The following is a 21,350-nucleotide window of genomic DNA, read 5'->3' as shown; positions in this document are numbered from 1 at the left end:
CCCAGACTCGAACATCCTTTTCACCACCACCTCCGTCCGCCTGGCAGGGTGATTCTGTCAAGTTCTGCTGACAAGTGTGAAGACGTACAGTCATTCCATGAGATTTCAGTCGCAGTAACACAAATATGGACTTGCCACCTCAGTGGGAATTTAGATGAAATTCAGCTCCGTGGAAACTGCACATGGTTGAAAGAGATCTGTGTTTGGACAAGCGGGGGTTTTTACTCACATCCATAGCGATAGGACCACCATGTCTAGGTGAAAGCATCATCGCTTTTCTCTCAAAAATGTTAGTCCCTGTGCCCAGAGCTCTCATCCCGCCCCTCTCTTCCCTGAGGTCCCTCAAGCACGTCAGTGTCTCACGCTCTTCATCCTCTCTACACGTGGTTCTAAGCTACTTCTCTGTATGGTATTAATAGGTATTTGAGGTCAGATTCACCCTATTTGGTTTTTTCCCCCGTAAGGACGAGAGGCCGGGGAAAGAAAAATCAAATAATCAACGACTCGGTTCTTCTCTATTACTTTCAGGTGTTTTTTTTTTTTTTTTCTTAATTTCTGACTTGCTTCATGGCCATTAGGATTTTGCGATTATGCGGCTTCCAAATTATTGTAATTCAGGGATCTTTTATTTTTTGCCGTCACTCACCTTCAGCCTGGCTTAAGAATTTCAGGATTTGGATTCTAAGTGACTAATGAGCTGATGGCCTTAGGCAAATCCCAACTTATCTGTACTTTACTCCGCATTGGTAAAACATTCAGAGTATAAAAGTATCACCACAAACATATCTATTCAGCCAAACTATTGACTCCTTCAGGACAAAGATCATGTTCCTAAATCTTCCCTCTCCTATACATAATGGATTCAAAATAAATATTTTTAATTAGCTAATTAGCCTACAGTCAGTCACCCAGTTGGTCAGTATTTGTGATACATAAATACTATCCATCAGGGGCACCTGGCTGGCTCAGTGGGTAAAAGCACGTGGCCCTTGATCTTGGGGTTGTGAGTTTCAGCCCCACAGTGGGTGTAGAGACTGCTTAAATAAATAAACATTAAAAGTCATAAATAAATGTTACCTATCAGATCATCTCACCTTAAAATAAATGGGTTTACCTTGGCATGCCCCACTAGTACGCTTGTGTAGTGCATGCTTCATATAAATTATTCTGTGAAACTTAGGAGCTGAAGGAAAAAGGTCAATTTAATATGCCTGTTTTTCTTCATTTGTAAGACGGAATGCTACTTTCTTTTCTCAGAGGTGTTCTAGGTCTTAGTAGTTGCTTCTGGTTCCTTCCATATCACTGTTTTAGGCCCTTGGGCCTGGCTATCCTTGGAAAGGCAAAAAGGAGGCTGTGGGGAAGAGGATGAGTTTTAAAGAAAATAATTTGATCTGTTCAAAGGATTCCGGAAGTAGATATCTTAACATCTGAATATTAACATCTAATGTAAAGGTTATTCTGTATGTGTCGGGAGGAAGGGCTCTATATCTGATACCTTTCTCACATTGGCACATGAACGAACCTCCTTGTCTGATTTAAAACATTAAGCATAACCTATGAGACGAAATCAGTATAGCATAGGAGTGTATATTTCCCCAAACGTCGCTCAAATAGCATCAAATAGCCTGTCAAATACCTTTGACAGGCAAGGCGGTTATCAAAGAGTTAAGTCCCCTGACATTGACTGTTCTTGTTTTTGTTTTAAAATGTTTCCATCTTCCTTCCTCTTAAAATGCAGTGAACTCTTATGCGGTTTATGGTAAGTCGATTAGATGTTGAAAAATTGATTTGTCATTATTGTAACGCAGACTCTTCCCGAGTTTCTGTCTTTGTTGTCTTTGTTTTTGCATTGGCTACATAAGCCTATCTCTTTTAAACTCCACGCTATGAGGGCCGCTGATACTTACTGCCTAGAACAGTGTCTCATAAGTACAGGTGCTCAAAATCTTTTCAATGAACAAATGGAACAAGACCTTCCATTATCACCAGGCTTCCAATGACATATTCCTATTTGTGGTTTTTTTCCACATAGTGAGAAATATTACCATTTTCTTTGTCTTCTGAATTTCTCGAACCAACCATTTCTTCCTTTTTTCTGGGGTTTTTAACCTCTCTTATATTTGGTCGAAATCTTCCCCACTTCTAACGATATAACACATAACCTTCTCTTCCATCCACTTTCTTTTCTTAATTTCAGACATCGATGTGAAAATAATGCCGTTTATGTCTTTGTAATGACAGAACTTCCTTTGTCTTTTCTTTAGACTCAGTTGAATCCTCAGTGACTCATATTTAAGCAATGAACTGTGCAGCTGTGATGTTGCTATGCCCTTGGCAACAACTCGAGGGGCAAACAAGTGGTCTCTCACAATGAATGTTCAGTTGTGACAATGGAATTGCATCATCAGGGTCTTGGACTTTGTCAATTTGATGGGACCTTTAAGATCTGTGTCCTTCTTTGACAGACCTCGCTCCAGTTGTCTCCACCTTCCCTTGTCTATGGCTCTGATATATTCCTCTCTGCCATGGTCACCAACTGGCCCGGGTTGCAGGCGACCGTCCTGGTTTTAGCATTCAAAGCCCCACTTCATGAAGTACTCCTCAGTTCCACACAAACCAGGACGGCCGATGACCCTACTGGTAGCTTCCATCTTTCACCCTGTGTTCAAACCATTCCCGTTCTAAAAGGAACGGACCATCCTCTTACATTGTAATCTGACCTGTCCTCTTCCTATCTTCCTTTCCTCTTTCTCAGAAAAAAATGTATACTGCACAGTTCTCATCTAATTTTTCTCATCTCTCATTACCCCTTCTTCTCCCACTCACTCCTCAACTCAGCCGACTTCTGAGGCTACTGCCCTCCGCTGAAATTGCTCTCACCGGGTCCTACGAACACGTCTCAGTGCTGCTCTGGCTTTACATCTGAGGGCCGTGATTGGACGCTCTCCATCACTTTCTTCCTCTCTCTTCAATAGTTCTACACTTCTCATTTCCCCCCGCTTTCCACCTGTTCGTCCCACTCCTTTTTGGCCTCTCGTGGGATCTATTTCCCCTGTCTGCCCGTACATTTTGTATATTCTCTAGAATATACTCTACTGCCTGAGCAATCTCGTGTACTATGTCATTTTAATCCTCATCTCTATGCATAATCATAGGCACTCAGTGGATGTTAACTGAGAAAATGACTCCTAAATCTCCTTTTTCTTCTCCCTGAACATCAGACTTTGATATTTCTGTCCTTCTGGAAGGAATGGTACTTCTCCAAGCTGAGCGTATCACGAGACAGATTCCCCCCTCATACTCGTGTTGAGTTTTTAATATTCATCGTTATTAATTTTATCCCGAATGTGCATATGAAGTATCCTGGATCAGAGACTGATTTCTTTGAATTACCTAACAGGGAATATCATCACTGTCTCACCCCTTCTCACGGGCTTTACCCCAAGTCTTACTCCTGGTAAAGTAAGAGCCAGTGGTGAGAGCCAATGGAAAATTTTCCCACATGACTGGCTACATATTCCCTAGGCCAGAGACAAGGAAAAAGGATTTTTCTATTATAAAGGGGAAGGAAGCCTCCTCCTTCAGAAAGGTCCCCTTCTCCTCCCGATAGGGTCTCCTTGGAAACATAAAGGGCCTGAGTCCTAACTCTAACCTTTCTAAAAGCCAGATAGCCCTATGTAGCTTGGATTTTACAAACTGGAAATGTCACCGAGGTCTGGGCTTTTTTCCCAACCTGTAAAGACCTAAAGAGAGAGCCACCCCAGTCTTGCTGACAACTTGGAACTTAACCTGGGAACTTCCTCTGGGCTCTAACAGTTTGATCCTCTTGGATGAGAGAAATTGACTAGATGAATGACTGCAGATCAGTTCCCATGGGAAGGTTCTCGGAGCCAGAGCTCTTTATAGGTGTGCTGAGAAATGCAGGAGGCTTTATTTCCTCGAATGCGGTCTAATTGCACCCAGAATTCACTCATCTACCCAACCTAGAAGCTAGAAGTCTTCCTTGCTTCTTCCTCTCTCTTATCACTGGCATCTTTTCAGTCACCAAATTCCCACACCTCTACACCTTAACATTTCCCTACTCTATCCTTTTTTTTTAGCGGGGGGTGGGGGGTGGGTTCCACTGCCCTGGATCAGATCCTCACAATCTTTCACTGAATTCTTCCAGTTGCCTCCTAACTGGTCTAATTTCATTTCTGCCCTTCTCAAAGACACACTCTGTATTTATGTCAGGGACATCTATTTGAAACACACACATGCCCACACCACTCTCCTGCTTAAATCCTCTCAAAGCCCCCTGATCTCCTGGGGGCACCTGGGTAGCTCGGTCAGTTAAGTATCTGACTCTTTATTTCGGCTCACATCATGAGATTGAGCCCTATGTCGGGGTCCATGCTGGGTGTGGAGCCTGCTTGAGATTCTCTCTCTCCTTCTTCCTCTGACCCTCCCCTGCTCGCTCTCTCACTCTCTCAAAAAAAAAGAAAAAGAAAGAAAGAAAGAAAGAAAGAAAGAAAGAAAGAACGAAAGAAAGAAGAAAGAGAACTGGCCTACTTGAGAAAACTTGAGATGTGGATAATATATGCCATACTGTATTATGTCTTATGTCTTCACACATGTATTTTCGTTGGTTTTCTTCTCCCTCCTCTAATCTGCACTTCGCTGGCTAATGCACAATCATGCTTTAGAATCCCTCATGAATACTATCTTCTCTAGGGAGCCTTTCCCAATTTCCTTTCCCATATGATGCAAAACTCTAGCACTTTCCACACCGTTTTGAAATTATTTCTGTGTTTGACTCTTCTCCTGTATACGAGTTGCTAAATGGGAGGGGTTGTTTTGCATTCAACTTTGCGTTTCTAGTTTCTTATACAGCTACTGACACACAGTAGTTCAACAAAGGGAGCCATTATTATTTTATAATTAGTAATGTCAAAGTTAATTGCCTCCTATCAAGTCCAAATGGAGAGACTAGAAAAAATCATATTTTTTTTGAAGTTGGGAAAATTAAATGTATGAGAAAATATAAGAATACAAGAACTGTATACACATACACACGCGTGCACGTGCGCACACACACACACACACACACACACAGATTTCAAATGAGATATTAGAGGGAAAATCAGCCTTACACTTAAGCAGAATAAATAACCCACCTACTCCGTATTATAATACCTACTCTGTATTATTTCAAGCGGACAAAAATATCTCACTGTACCGAAACTACATCCCCATCCAAAGACTGAATCCTAATATTTCACTTCTAGAACTTTATTATTTCAATTCAAACACCTTGCCTCGGGGCGCCTGGGTGGCTTGGTCAGTTAAGCATCTGACTCTTGATTTTGGCTCTGGTCATGATGTCACAGTCATGGGATCGAGTCCCACATCGGGCTCTGCACTAAGCATGGAGCCTTCTTAAGATTCTCTCTCCCTCTCTGTCTCTGCCCCTCTCCCCCAGTAGCAATCTCTCTCTTAAAATAAATAAACATTAAAAAAAACTAAGCACCTTGCCTCTTTCCACTTAACTGTTAAGTAACTATGGAAGACAAATCATTTTGCCAAGTGTCAAACTCAGGATTTTTTTTTAAATTTTTTTTTAACATTTATTTATTTTTAAGAGACAGAGAGCAGGCAGGGGAGAGGCAGAGAGAGAGGAAGACACAGAATCCCAAGCAGGATCCAGGCTCTGAGCCATCAGCACAGAGCCCGACGCGGGGCTCAAACCCACAAACCGCGAGATCATGACCTGAGCCAAAGTCGGACGCTCAACCGACTGAGCCACCCAGGCGTCCCATGGATTTTTTTTGATTGATGAGGATTTTATCTATACACGTATCATATAATACAGTTCTGGAGCATTCCTACAACACAATATATCTGGAGTTCAAACGAGATGCAGCTAATTTTTCTCTCAGTAACAGAACAGGGCTAAATTCAATAGGTAACATTGCTAAAACTAGGGCAGAATTGAAAAGGGATTTGAATAAATAAACTCTATGTCGGGGCAATTATTATTACTGTTTACACTGATCTATTAACATTTATGTGGTACTTAATACTTTCATTAACATCTTCACTTCTAAGATAGTAGAATCTGGTCCGTAACTATCTTCGATGGTTTCCAAGTATCTGTCAATTTATTCTAGCCTCGTACGCTGTCTCACCACCGTTGGCACTCAATTGCGTATGAAGTTTATTGTTTTTGCTCTGTTTCTAGTGTGTTAGTGTTCTCCCTCTTTTCATCCGGAAGCTTCCTGAAGACAGAAACTCTGCATTTTGCTTTCCTTTTAATCCTCTGTATCAAAGAAGCTTACAGATTAGGGTTAAAAATTGATAACTAGCATAGATGACCCCAAGAGACCTATTCTAGGCCTATTCTTTTATAGAAACTTATTCCCTCAATTCCTAAGTCCAGTATACCTCAAAGCATTTCTACCATTCTCAAAGAAGTCACATTAGATAATGGGTATTTTTCAAAAGGACTGAGTTTTTACTGTGAATACTTCACTTTATAAGTTGTCAGACATTTTGACAGAATTAACTGACGGTTATGGATTGAATTGGTTGTGTATTTCAGTACAACCTAGGTTCTTCCAAACAGCCCTTCAGGCCCCCTACTGTGCTCTTGAATAACCATTCTTTCGGGTATACAGAAGTCTTCATTATCCCCGTGAGCATCTTGTAATATGTATCTTTCAACTGTGCCTTCAGATTTCAAGTTTGGCGCTCAGGTTGTACAAGTAAATCACTCTTATCTTAATGAAAAAGCATCAATGTATCTTGAAAGTTCCCCCATGCTCTCCAGAATAGTTTTATACACACAGTGGTTTCCTGATTAACAGAAAGATCCATACGGGCTCATTTGTCATTTTGTGACAATCGGTTTATAAATAAAGGAGATAGAAATTGACCTGGGAATTTCATAACCAAGTTCTGAACAACCAGGATTAATTTTGAGAAGAATGCCACAAGCCAAATAAGCATTTCTTTTCATCTCATTTCACAGGCCTTCAAGAGGGAATTGAAAACGAAAGAACCTGTAATCATGAGTACTCTTGAGACTGTACGAATATTTCTGACAGAGCAGCCTTTAGAAGGACTAGAGAAACTCTACCAGGAGCCCAGAGGTAATTGAATGTGGAACTGTAATAACATATTGATAGAAGGATCAGTGGTGGCAGAGCGACCCATCCATTCTTGCTGCCAGGGCCTGGATGGCGCTCATATTTTCTAAGTTAAATAGAATCGATTCAAATTAAACATAGATGTTGGGAAAGAAAAAGGAACCCTAAACCACCATGCATAAATCTAGTTGCACCTTCATAAATAAACATTAAGAGAGACTCATTAGTGATCAGTTATTGAAACACTTAGAAAATAAGAAACAAAAGAGGTTCGCTGTGAGAAGGGATCCTATCGTTATAGAGACTACAACCTAATTTTCCTTTTAAGAGCCTGGCTGAAGTAAATTCGAGCTTGTGGTGCGCATCCTAACATGTTTCTGTTCGCTGGCTTAAATGGATCTTGGATGATCTGAATGATAGAAGGTAGAACAGATATATTCAGGAGGACAGACCTGAGATGTGCGGACACTGTCAGGATTTATGCCAAGGTGCGAAAGAACCATTAATCAATGGGTTGCCCTCTTGTTGCGCTGTACTTTCTTTCTTCCGGTATGACCTTTTCAACAATGTTTTTTTAAAAAAAAAAAAACAGAAACAAAAACAAAAAGGACTGTGGCCTAAAACCTTGTCATGTTACCAATTTAGAGCTGCCTCCTGAGGAGAGAGCCCAGAATGTTACACGGCTCCTGCGAAAGCAGGCTGAGGAGGTCAACACCGAGTGGGAAAAACTGAACCTGCACTCTGCAGACTGGCAGAGAAAAATAGACGAGGCCCTCGAAAGACTCCAGGAACTTCAGGAAGCAACCGATGAGCTTGACCTCAAGCTGCGTCAGGCTGAGGTGATCAAGGGCTCCTGGCAGCCTGTGGGTGACCTCCTCATTGACTCTCTCCAAGATCACCTCGAAAAAGTCAAGGTACCTTCTATTCCTTTGCTTCGGGGCCCTTTGAGAGACTTGAAAGGTTCCAATCTGAACTTGGGTGTGGTACTTTCTTCTCCCAAAGTTTAAGAAAAAAATTTTTTAATGTTTATTTTTGAGAGAGACACACACAGAATCCGGAGCAGGCTCCAGGCGCCGAGCTGTCAGCACAGAGCCCGGCGCGGGGCTCGAACTCACGAACTGTGAGATCATGACCTGAGCCGAAGTCGGACGTTCAACCGACTGAGCCACCCGGGCACCCTCTTCTCCCTAAGTTTAAAATGGGGCCCTCGTGCATTAGAAATCCGTTGATCTTTCACAAATTCAAAATCATCTTGCATGTGGTATTTTCTCTAGGAGGAATTGGTGATCTAATCATCTCTGTCTTTAATAATGTGGAATGAAATATTTAAAAGTTACAGGGTGAAACAATCCCCTTTATTTTGCTATTAGGAAATGAATTTAAGCGCTTGTACGAAAATGACCTGAGTTGCGTGCATGTGCGCGCACGCGTGAGTGTTCTTTGTGATACTTAGTATCAGAGTAGGGACAAATAGAACACTTCATCAAGAGCCGGGAATCTAGGCTTTGGCCTTTTTGCTAACAAAATTACATGACTTGGGTGAGTTATGGTACTGTGCGTTGAGGCTGTTACCGCTGTCCTCCCCTCAGAAGGCAATGTATATAATACGTTATACATTAGTCCACCGCGGATACTGGGCAATATCATTATCTATTTGGAATACTGCCCATGAGGCCGAAGTTAAATTCTCTTGTGGTACCAAGATGATAAATATATTTATTGAAAAGAAGATACGTACTTAGGAATATCGTTATGAAAACCAACTTGAAAACATAACCAACTTGAAACATTTCGTTTACTCACCCAGTGTCAAACCCAACAAAAGTCCTCCCAGGTTCGAATTCAAAAGAAGTGAAATTCTCACCCGCACTTGGCATGTTCACCAGCAGACTCATCTCGGCAGGTGTCGTCTCCTTTGGCTTTCATGACATTGTTTCATACCTTCTTCTTCGTCCTTTATTTCCCTCAGTTCTGAAACCCTGCCCACTCTTCAGATGTTCGTGTGCCCAAGTTTCTAACCTTAGCTCAGTTCCCTTTGTATTGTATAAATACTCCCGATTCGAAGTGGCGTGACAGCGACAAATGTAGGTTTCCGGTCTGGGTCTCTTTTCTGATCTCCTCGCCCACATGTCGTTAGAATCAAAACGCAACCGTTCTGAAATCAAGTTCGTTCAGTCTCGTGTTTGACCATTCCCCTGCTGCTGTCCCCTCTTAACCTGCCTTTTCCTCGGTGTTTCCTATTTCACTGAATGGATCTTAATCCAACAAGTTGCTCAGGCTTGAAACTTGAGTTTCTTCCTTAAGTCCTTCTCCGTTTTGACTGATTGCGCATGACGGCTCGTTCTACCTCAGAATGTCTCTTTTCTGTTTTCTCTCCTCTTTTCAACCAGTGTCCTGTTCTGGCCCCTAGTGTGTGTTACTCAGATGATTGTATTGTACATCTATGGATCCCATTCGCTGTACCTGACGCATCATGAACACTGCGTTTCCCTTTTTTTAAGTTCATATTTAACTTCCACTTAGTTAACACGCAGCGTAATAATAGTTTCTGGCGTACAGAACAGTCATTCAGCACTTGTGTGTAACACCCGGGGCTTCTCACGACGAGTGATAAAGAATTTTAAATATTTGGTGAACGACTGAATGAATGAACGGTTTCTTTCCTGATATTTCTACCTTATCCACCCTCTTATGATTCCAGTCCCAACTCCTGCCTGCCTGACAATGAAGCCCAATGAATGAAGAGGGCAGGCGGCCCTTTTCTTCCTAGCCCTGGTTTAGATTCCCAACTGTGACTCCCATCATCCTGGCCATTCCATACACTCTGACCATACCACCCCTTTACCCAAATATGCCACCTTTCTTCACCACTCTCTGCCTTTGCAGGTGCTCTTCTCTTGGCCTCGGTTACCTCCACCTTACGTGCCTGGTGATCTTCTATTGAGCCCTCAATGCCCAGCTCAAATGGCATCTGTCTTTGTAGTTTGTCCGGAGTGTCTCCCACCCCCAGCTCCTACCGAGCGGAAGAAATGGCCCTCAGTTCACTGCCTTCTTAGATCACCACACGTGCTTCAATTGTCACACTCAAATTTCCCACAGGCAGTGAGCTTCCTAAGAGCAAGGGTCAGCAACATATAAAGGAATTTGCTTCTGCGTCTTTATTTCTTCGCCCCACTCTTGGTTATGAGCCATTCTGCAATATGTAGTTATTGTAGGTCTTTGCCCTGATGAAGCCGACAGTCTGATGTTGAACGGAATAGCTCTTCACGAAAACGGTGGGTGCAGATTTAAGAGAAGATTAAAAAAGAGGGCTCTAGGGGTGCCTGGGTGGCGCAGTCGGTTAAGCGTCCGACTTCAGCCAGGTCACGATCTCACGGTCCGTGGGTTCGAGCCCCGCGTCGGGCTCTGGGCTGATGGCTCAGAGCCTGGAGCCTGTTTCCGATTCTGTGTCTCCCTCTCTCTCTGCCCCTCCCCCATTCATGCTCTGTCTCTCTCTGTCCCAAAAATAAATAAAAAACGTTGAGAAAAAAAAATTAAAAAAAAAAAAAAAAAGAGGGCTCTGTAACTTGGAAAATCTCTTCCACCCTAACATCCTTTGACTCCATGTCTGATAATTAAAGCAATGGTCAACATGGACGGCTACTTGAAAATTAAAATAATGTTTTGAAACGTATTACCTTGTATTTGTTCAGCCTTAAAAGTAGTACTTTTATTAAAACGTACAGGCACGACGTTTAAAAAGAAATCAGCCCCCAAAATGACAAAGAAGTTTAGGAGAATGTCCCAAAGGAACCACATTCGTTTATTAATTAAGCGGCTGAGTCTATAAGGGATTCACTTATAGCCATATGTGCCACACAGGAGCCTTTGTAGGATACGGAGCATGGATGGAGAATGCACTCAACAGGATTCCATAGTGAAAAATCACTAAAAGTAAAACAGCTCAGAATCAGCCGATCCTCCCTGAAGCCTGTTTGCATTTTTCCTTTCACTTCCCTTCTCCTACCTGTTCTCGATCCTCGGCCCAAGTTCATTTCCCACACCCTAACCAGGAAGACTCTCATTCTGATCCCGATAACAGCAAAACACCCATGCGCTGAATATCCCTTTCTGAAAGAGCGTAAATATGCCAACGCTTCAAAGAAATCGGTTTTCTCTGTGGCTTCTCAACAACACTGGGTTTGAAATTCTGAAGCTTTGGTGGTGGTAGTTTATAAGGAGTGAATTTTATTAACTAAAACTTACTTTGAACAGAAGTAGAAGAGTCCTTAAAACCACTGTTCCCTTTTTTCTACTCAGCAATCTAAGCCCTCGGAGACTCCACGCTGTAGGGGACTCCAAAGTGATAGCCAGGCATGTAGCCAGAGAACATTTTCTTTACCCACTTCAGCTTGTTTTCATCACCCCTAGTGACTCTATTGTAATACCCACCTCCATTCTGATCTTATTTGTTAAAGAAGTTGTTACACACGTAACTCTGCCATGTGTATTCCTGTGGGATTTAGCATTAGATCATTTCATTGGCCAATGTGGCTTTGGGATTTGGAGTGTGGATAGAACAGCAGCAACCTCAAAATCCTGGGACGCTCTGGAGGTTGCATTGTTGCTGGCTAATCGTCTCCGGGACAGCGTGCGTGCGGTAAATCAAGAAGGAACACAATGTCAATATTGACTGTCAGGCCCCCAAAGAAAATCTCGGCCTTCCGCGTGCAGCTTCCTTAGGAATAATCCCCAGAATAAAATCCAAAATGTAAAGGCCTCCTTATTTTTAAAATTCATGATTTATAGTGCTTAGCAAATATTTTAAGGACACAAACACGATTCCCCACTTAACTGGAAATAACACCAGCGTTTCTGTGTCTCTACAAATATTCTTGCTTTCCTTATCGCAATGGAGAGTAAGAATAACTCCTTGAATCGCTAGGTGCTCTGCTTAGATCCGTGAATGGAACATATGCAGGTTTTAATAAAGTGGAATGACTTTGAAGCTCAAGTCTACGTATGACGTTTTTTGTTCTTGCGAACAATTCCTGTGTGAACATCTTTGGGAGTCGTTGGTTTTCCAAGTTTTCTTTTTGTTCTCATCGACCATGGTGTCTTTGTACCGAGCGGTACATCATTCTTGAGCCAGGAACATTTCATTGTCCCTAGTTTGCCCGTTGCCTCAAAGCACAGGTTTTCTCGCCATAACCATCATTAAACTCCCCCCAGCCTGCCATTTGGGATTATACAAATGCGTCACCACCACGTAGGTACTTATTGTATTGTTTTTTATCCGAGTTTTAACTTACGTCTCTTCCTGTGAAAGGTCAAGGACAGGGATTCACTGAGTTTTTCCTTGAAGTTCTTATGGTGAAGCGTTTTGATTAGCGCTGTCTGGAATTATAATTGAGAACAAGGCAATAATATGGGTAGTAGACCAGGGACTCTCATGAAGCCATCATGCCCTTCTGGCTTCTTTCTGCTCAACATGCGCATCTACCAATTTAAGAAGATAACTGGCACACGCATCGCTGCGGGCCTACCCTCCTGAGTCTCGGTGGTTTGGTTTATCTGAGAAATCTGCGAAAGGAATGCTGGCTCAGAATTTGACACGGAGAAAAGCAGAGGCTCTCGGCCGTGTTCGCGCAACCCTCTCTTCCCTGAGTGTTTTCTCATCTTAACTCTGGTTTCTAATGTTTTATTATTGTTTTATTCATTTTGTTTTATTGTCTTTTATACGAGCCGGCTTTAAGTCCTTTCTTGTATGGGAGTTTTATAGAGGAAGCTAATGACCCAGTCAGATGGAAAGGGAGGTATGCAAGGTTAGACAGAACCATCACCAACAGGGCAGCCCCGAGAATGAACTCTGCATAAACAAATGATGTCTCCATATTGAATGAGGTGCACCGCCTGTAGTAGGAAAAGGGAAGTTTACTAATGTTCTGTTAATGGTTGTAAACAGCAAATGAACTGCTCTGTGGAGGCTTTTGTTGTTGTTTTTATACACGTGCTGTGTCAAGTAAGCCTTTCAGAAGAACATACAAGCAAGAAAGATGCAATCCTTTATAAATCTGGGTTGACTATGGAACTAGGACCTGTCACACGAAGCAACTTGGGTTTAATCTCATGTGTAAAGCATGCATTTGTGATGTTTAAAAGCCTATCACTTGCCCTCTAATATCTTGGAATACTTCCGGAAGAAGGCATATTCCAGTAAAGTCTCACTTACCTACTGTAGAAGTGTAGTGTTTATTTTTTTGAAATAGAACGGCCATTGTTGGCTTTAAGAGAGCTTAAGAACTAAAGTAGGAATTAGTCATCTTAAAAATCCTGACCAAATTATTTGTTCAGTGTACGATAAATTGTAAGTTAGCGTTCCGGGACAGCTCATTACTTCGTTCTCATGGATTTGCTCTCATTTCTTGCTTTGTTTGTAAAGCTGAGAGCAAATTACTTAGGACGGCGATGTCGAACCACGTTTCTTACCCAAGGCGTCTGATTTTAGTGAGCGCTGTGTGTGTTTTAAAAGCCTCTACCTCGACTTAGGCAAATAGAACCTTCGCTTACCATGCTATTCCCATCCGGCCTTTGAAACTTCTGAAAAGCCAGTGCAGAGTAATTGTTTCAGACATCTGCTTAGCATACTTTGAAGTGCATATAAGTTCTTTTTCGGTTTCATTTGAACCCCAGCTGTCTTCACCCAAGTCTATAATCAATCTGAATTAAGTTGTCCTACTTCTCCTAATAAGTCTCTTATTAAGTTCTGCATCAGCCTCTTAGGGAGCCTTAAAAGCTAATTCATGTAGAATTGCCATTTTCTTCTAATTCATTTGTCAGCTCTCCAGATTCCGAGGAAAACAATTGCAAAGACTATTAATTTGGCTCTTCATAAACAACTTATGTGAGTGTAGAAGACGCTGGAACTGACCAAACGGTTTAAAACAGTGGGTGGGAGGAAACGAGTTGATGACATTCAACACGCTTTCTTTTTGACTCTTGCGAGGTGCCGTCTACGTTCAAAGCATAAAGGCCTTTATGTAATAAGAGGAACATCCTTCTGCTTTTACTTTCATAAATAAGATAATTACTGAGTGAACTTTGCTTCAAGATAGGGAAAGGCTTTAGAACAGTTGGAAAAGGAACATGCTCTTTTTATTATTGAACCTATTTTAATTGGGACTTCTTTGTACGCCTTTGATGGGCCGTGACAAAAGAAGGAGCTAGAATCGGTTACCATTGTCATGGCATTACATCAGAGCCATACAGCTCCTCTTCTGGTCATGGGACATTTAGGAGAACATGGATAATCAGAATGTTCAGCCGCCGAGTTCATCTGACATTATTCTGCTAAGGAAATACTTAATTAGATAATAACAATTTCTCCAAAGAATGTCATCCTTCCTACTATACGAAAACAACCATATCAAAGCCTGATCCTTTAATATGCCAGTCCTGTTCACTGAGGATTGTGGTGGCTGGTAGTAATTATAAATACTATTCCCCAAGAGTCTTAGATAATATAAAACACTCTTCCAAATAAAAGCTTAAGTAATATACCGTCGGCATCGATGGATCTAAAAACTCAGTCATTCACTCATTCCTGACATGGTCAAAACGTATACCCAGAGAAGTCTGATCTCATTATGGAGTGTGAATATTTAATTTATTTCATGAATCAAATTGTATTAGGAATCATATTCATGGCAGCTTCGTCTTGCTCAACAGATTGTTACATAGCTCCAAGCTGAGGGAGCAAGAATTTGTACCAGCTTGTGCATATGGGTGCAGGTGCCCCATTAACTGGAAACAGTTGGGAAATGTGCGTGTTACTTAACTGAAATTCCATATTTCCTTAGAAAATGGAAGCACGCAGCCAATGTGTGTTACTGTTCTTCTTTGGAATTTACCGACGGCGTCACAGGTTTCAGGTTCACAACTGTGTTACTCTCCTACCATAAGCACAACAAGGAATGGCTTGAGAACAAATAACCCAAGGAGTGGGCCCCCGCTGTGTTCCTGTGATGCCCAGCAATTACAAGTTTCAGAATTCCACGGTTAACACTGGCACCAATATTAGGCCTTACACAACATTACGTTAAGTAAGTTACACAATGGCATTGAATAACTGTTCTTGGTAAACCAGTTTTCTGCGTATCACGGGAGCAGATGTGCTCACGATACGAATGTGACCCTCTCATTTTAAGAGGGTTGACTTTTTCATGACGGGAAGGGGAAATTTGTTCCTGGTATGATTTTTTTTAGACCAAAATAACATTTTTCGGTGATATTTTACACAGTGCTTCTCAAACCCTTCCACATCGCTTCTCTTAATAGCCAAGGAGTTGAAGCTTGCCCTCTTCCCCTCCCACATGCTTAACCTCCTTTACCACAAGCATGAAATATCTTGGATGTTTCTTATTTTATTGTTTACATCTGTCAATTCCGTGATCTTCTCCACAATGCATTTGTTATGTTTTAAATTTTTTTTTAATATTTATTTATTTTGGACAGAGAGAGAGAGAGAGACAGAGCATGGGCAGGGGAGGGGCAGAGAGGGAGTCACAGAATCGGAAGCAGGCTCCAGGCTCTGAGCTGTCAGCACAGAGCCCGACGCGGGGCTCGAACTCACAGACCGCGAGATCATGACCTGAGCCGAAGTCGGACGCTCAACCGACTGAGCCACCCAGGCGCCCCTGCATTTGTTGTGTTTTAATACGAGAGTGTTTTTCTCCCAAACCTTAAGTGAAATCTCCCAGTACATTTACCCATGGGCACGAAAGTGTAGTTTGAGAAGCACGATATGAAAACCTGCCCGATTTGTGCAGGCTTCCTCTTTTTCCATAAGCTTCTTTGTCTTCTGTACACATACACACAGAGTAGATCCCTGCCATTTCAGATTTATCTGTTACAGTTTTATCTGATCACTGTGACCCACAGGGTCCATGACTTAGAGGTCTTTGTAATTTTGAACACGTACTCTTCGAGGTTTCTGTGCAGCAGTCAGTTAACTAATGACTTAACTTGTGTTAGAGGTCATGCTCCCTGGAAACAGACCCTGAGAGCAGGGGTCTGGGTGCACATTGATTTATCGACAGTCTGCTTTCAGGAGAAGCCTGTATGGGAGTCAGGGAAGCCTAAGAAGGGAGAAGAAGGGCCAAGCCAGTATACCATCGCAGGCAAATCTAGCCGTGTGTCCTCTTCCCTACAGAGAGGACGCTGGAGTATATACCGTACAACAGAGTTGTCCATCCCTACCCCAGATAATGGCTGGGTGTGACCAGTAACATGCCAATAAATGTGGATCAGTTAGCTCTGGGGCGGAGTGAACACCGATTTGTAGCCTTGTCCAATTCTGGCTGTGTAAATACTCCCACCCCGGGAAGACTCGGGCTACCAACATGATCTCGCGGAATGCAGAATTGGGAAGAGAAGCACACAGTGGGCTCTTGGGCTCTGCTCCGTCACACCCCTGGCTGTGGCTCACCCCCGGAGACATCAGTTACCTCCCGGGCCAGGAGTACCTGTTAACTCCTGGACTAGGGGCCTCCCATCAGCAGAGGTCACCTTCCCGAAGATGAGAGGCAGCCATGAGACATCAGTAGCCAATAGTCACAGCAGCTGGGGGATAGATGCCCAGGCCAGGGAAAGAGTCTCCTGCAACCGGCAAGCGAACCTAGTAATCCACTCAGCTGCCATATCTCAACACGGCCGTTTTAATGTTGTTTTGTTCTTGCACGTGCAGTCATTCTTTAGAAGTGGGGAAGATTTTGTTTCTTGCTGGAAAATTCACCCTCGCTCTGACCCACCCCCTAGGTACTTTTTGGGATGGACCATGAACGGGTAGAGCTGATGAAAGGGTCTGAGAAAGTGATGCTCATTAGTAAGGAAATGGCTTTGTAAGAGACTCGGGCTTCATAGTTATACAGCTTACGGGTGTCTGAATTGATCAGATATTTGCAAATTTGGGGATTCAAGCTATCCAGACATAGTCATTGAGAACGTCAGGAATTTTCCGTGGCAGTGGTTCTCACCTTAGTGTGCCTCGGGATCACCCGGAGGGCTTGTGGAAGCCCAGGTTGGTGAACACCTTGCCCAGAGCTTCTGATCCAGACGGGCTGGAGCAGGGCTGAGAATCTACGTTTCTAACCACTGCCCTCGATGCTGTTGGTGCAGGGACCCTTGGAGAACCACCATTCCATTGTGCAGCTGCAGTTTATGTATAGAAATACGTATTTTGGGGGCGCCTGGGTGGCGCAGTCGGTTAAGCGTCCGACTTCAGCCAGGTCACGATCTCGCGGTCCGTGAGTTCGAGCCCCGCGTCGGGCTCTGGGCTGATGGCTCCGAGCCTGGAGCCTGTTTCCGATTCTGTGTCTCCCTCTCTCTCTGCCCCTCCCCCGTTCATGCTCTATCTCTCTCTGTCCCAAAAATAAATAAACGTTGAAAAAAAAATTAAAAAAAAAGAAATACGTATTTTGTTTATTGCTAATAATTCATCAATCTGTCAGTAATTCTCCCATAAATATATCATTTATTGCTTCACTTGTATTTATCAACATCCACAGCATCTCATTGAAAAGGGAACGCAAGCCAAAAAATAAATAAGTAAGTAAATAAGTAAAATTAAATAAAATAAATAAAAATTAAAAAAATAAAAGTGAATGCCAGCCCATGGCCTTCTGTGTGAGTGACCGATAGCTTCGGTAGGGAGCATAGTTTCCTTCCGAAACCTGGAAATGAAAGATGACGCACTCTCGTAATCGTTCGCCTTGTCTACACGCTATCACGTTTGCGAATAACAATTAAATTTTTTTAATAACAACAATTAAATCTCAAACTTCTCCTCAGAATTTCCTGCTGAGCATACTGTTTATAAGCAAGTACTTCATAGAGTTTCTGGAATCGAAGACATTCAGAATCTTTGAGACTCTTCCACTTTTTTTAATTTTCTTTTGAGAGAGAGAGAGAGAGAGAGAGGGAGAGAGAGAGAGAGAGAGAGAGAGAGAGAGAGAGAGAGAGAGAGAATCCCAAGCAGGCTCCACGCTCAGCTCAGAGCCTGACATGGGACTTGATCCCATGACGCTGAGATCATGACCTGAGCTGAAACCCAGAGTTGGGCGCTCAACCGACTGAGCCACCCAGGTGCCCCGAGACTAGTCAGCTTCTTAAAGTTAATACCTCCTTGGTAGATATGAATCCTGGGTAGCTTATCCATGAGTTCCTGCATTTTATAGCTTGTCACCCCACTGAGGATCTGCGTTCAGGGGCGGAGAGCATACGTGTGGAGAGATGGAAACAGATGTGAGGTGACATTGGGAGGAAGTAGGAAGTAGGTCTGAACTGCAGTGACTGGGGAAGGGGGATTTTTTTTCCTTGAAGTCAGTGCAAAATCAGTCTATTAAATGCCTGTGAAAAAAATTCAGTGTTGTGGTATGGGATGAGTGGTATTTGTAAGGGCAATCATGGAGTAAATATAATAGAAACGAATGTCTTTTTTTTTTTAATTTTTTTTTCAACGTTTATTTATTTTTGGGACAGAGAGAGACAGAGCATGAACGGGGGAGGGGCAGAGAGAGAGGGAGACACAGAGTCGCAAACAGGCTCCAGGCTCCGAGCCATCAGCCCAGAGCCCGACGCGGGGCTCGAACTCACGGACCGCGAGATCGTGACCTGGCTGAAGTCGGACGCTCAACCGACTGCGCCACCCAGGCGCCCCGAAACGAATGTCTTCAAGTGTGCTTTAATGTTAACCAAGAGACATTCCAAACAAACTTTCCCCTTTATTCTGGGTTCCTGGCCGGGGGTGGGGGAGGGGGTTACATTAAAAGTAATTTGAGGGGCGCCTGGGTGTCGCAGTCGGTTGAGCGTCCGACTTCAGCCAGGTCACGATCTCGCGGTCCGTGAGTTCGAGCCCGCGTCGGGCTCTGGGCTGATGGCTCGGAGCCTGGAGCCTGTTTCCGATTCTGTGTCTCCCTCTCTCTCTGCCCCTCCCCCGTTCATGCTCTGTCTCTCTCTGTCCCAAAAATAAATAAACGTTGAAAAAAAATTTAAAAAAAAAAAAAAGTAATTTGATTAATGTTCAATGTAAAATTGAAATAACTGTATAATCCCACTCAAATCAAGTATACATTAAATAATTGAGTTAACCGAATTAGGCAGAGTAAGGGCACATTGATTTTCAATATTTTTAAAAATTGGTCCACATATCATTTTTATGATTTTGTTTATAAACTTCAATATTTATTAAGTTTCCACAGAGTGTTCAGTCCTAAAATGTCAAATTCTCTTAGCCAGAGTGAGGCTGGAAAATCTAACACTAAGATAGATTTCTATTTCCTTTTAAAGAATTGATTTTTATGGTGAATGTTTCTCCCTCATGCAGCTAAGAGCCTGCTGGTTCTGTCAAAGCACACATGCTTTTAGAAGCCTTGTTCCCTGGGATTCCACATTCTTATGGACTCAGTGGGCTCATTTAGAACTTTTCCCTATCAAATATTCAAACCCTATTATTATGATCTTCACATGGCATTAAACAAGTTAGCGAAGAGAATAAAGTCGACTTATCAGCCATATATGCCAAAGTATAGTAATTATCTAAGTAGAAACTAAAGCGAAGGAGGAAAGGAAGCAGTATATATTGGTTGGTTTTTGAGAACAGGTGACAGACCACAACTGAGTTTCATCTGATTTATTTCTCTTCCTACCTGAAAACATTTTAACCCAGTTTGGAATCTGTACATTGTTGTGAACTTACATCCTATCAGGTCTTATGAAGTCATTCTTGTTGAATTGCCCCGTGGTTTAAGGCTTTTGTCTGTCCCAAGCACAAGTAGGCCAATGCATCAGCATTCCACCTATTCAGTTGGCTGTTGGCCTCAACATATTTCTAGCAGGGACAGGGCTAACGCCAGAGAATGGTTCATTGTTCCCCACCCACACAGGCCCCGTACTAGAATCGTGAGAAGAGTTATCCAATATAATAGTGACTTTTGTGCATCCAATAAAGCATAAAGTTAAAAGAAATGTAAGGTAAACAAGCGAGTGTAAGTTCTATTGATCTCTTGGCTCACCCAGGGAATAAAATATTACCTTTGGAACCGCCCTGCCATTTTGTCACACAGGTTGAAAAAAGACATTTTCAAGATTGTCCCAGTGTTAAAATTGCCTGGGGGTTGGGGTTGAGTGTCAGGTGCAAGATGGGTCTTAATGAAATCTGACCCACTTTGACTTTCCAAAAAAAAATGTTGAGTGCTCAGTGAAAAGATTTTTTTTTCAGATTTTAAACCCTTTTTTCAACTGAAATAGGACTCTCCTTTAAATAATCGATACAACATCACTCACCCAGATTTTTGAGGATGCTAAGTCATACTCCTTTTTTGAAAAAGAAAAAAAAAATCTATTACTATTAAAGTGTGATGTCTCTGTTACCTGAATACTGATCACTTTTTTTAAAGCTAGGTTTGGCCAATGACTTTGAGTTTTTTTGAAATAACATTTAAGTGCGTTCATCAGACAGCTTGACATTTAGACACATTTGTATAAGAGGTAATTTATTCATCATCCACATGCACTTAAGTGGACATTATCATGATAGCAGTTGTCATAACAGAACAGCACAGGATATGAATTTAGATCTTACTCTAAGGTGCGATCAGAAAATTCAGAGGAATATCTTGAAAGTGAAAGTTCTTGGGGTGGGTGGGTGATGGGCATTGAGAAGGGCACCTGTTGGGATGAGCACTGGGTGTTGTATGGAAACCAATCTGACAACAAATTTTATATTAAAAAATATAAATATAAATATAAATATAAATAAATATAAATATAAATATAAAATCCACCAAAAAAAAAAGAAAGTGAAAGTTCTCAATAATATAGTGAAAAGCCGAGTCAACTCCTGGTTCCACTTAAGAGGCTAGATCTTTCCCACATATGCATAAATATTGACATAAAAATTATAGCCCCTAATACATCTGGAGGGGCAACGTAGTGTGCAAATAAATACATAATAAGACTTTCTTTTCAGCCTAGGGATATAATGAAGAGGAACCACTCTAAAAAACTTACCAATCTAATTTTTAAACGTGTTCTTGCATAGATTTTAGTGAAGAAAATCCATTTTGTATTCATTTCATTTGACTCGAAGTAGTCAGATATCTTGAGCTTTTGTTGTCCCACTTGTTGGAACAAAAGGTATCTTGGAAAGACTGAAACCATTTATAAAATTCAGGAGCTACAATAATC

General features: G+C 42.2%; 1 protein-coding gene across 16 annotated transcripts in view; it reads left to right on the top strand.

The window, feature by feature from the left end:
• The window catches only part of DMD (dystrophin), a 2,379,610-nt gene that overhangs the window by 2,031,363 nt on the left and 326,897 nt on the right, over nucleotides 1–21,350 (top strand). For all 16 annotated transcript variants that reach the window (XM_045050793.1, XM_045050788.1, XM_045050791.1 and 13 more), the window contains 2 exons: nucleotides 7,010–7,130; nucleotides 7,773–8,041. In XM_045050793.1, coding sequence (XP_044906728.1) covers nucleotides 7,010–7,130; nucleotides 7,773–8,041 — 390 coding nt within the window. The remainder of the gene's footprint in view (nucleotides 1–7,009; nucleotides 7,131–7,772; nucleotides 8,042–21,350) is intronic.

Source organism: Felis catus, chromosome X (genome assembly GCF_018350175.1).
Source record: "Felis catus isolate Fca126 chromosome X, F.catus_Fca126_mat1.0, whole genome shotgun sequence".
NCBI classification, from domain to species: Eukaryota; Metazoa; Chordata; class Mammalia; order Carnivora; family Felidae; genus Felis; species Felis catus.
Note: the sequence above shows the minus strand (reverse complement) of the source record. Positions and strands in the feature narration are given on the sequence as shown.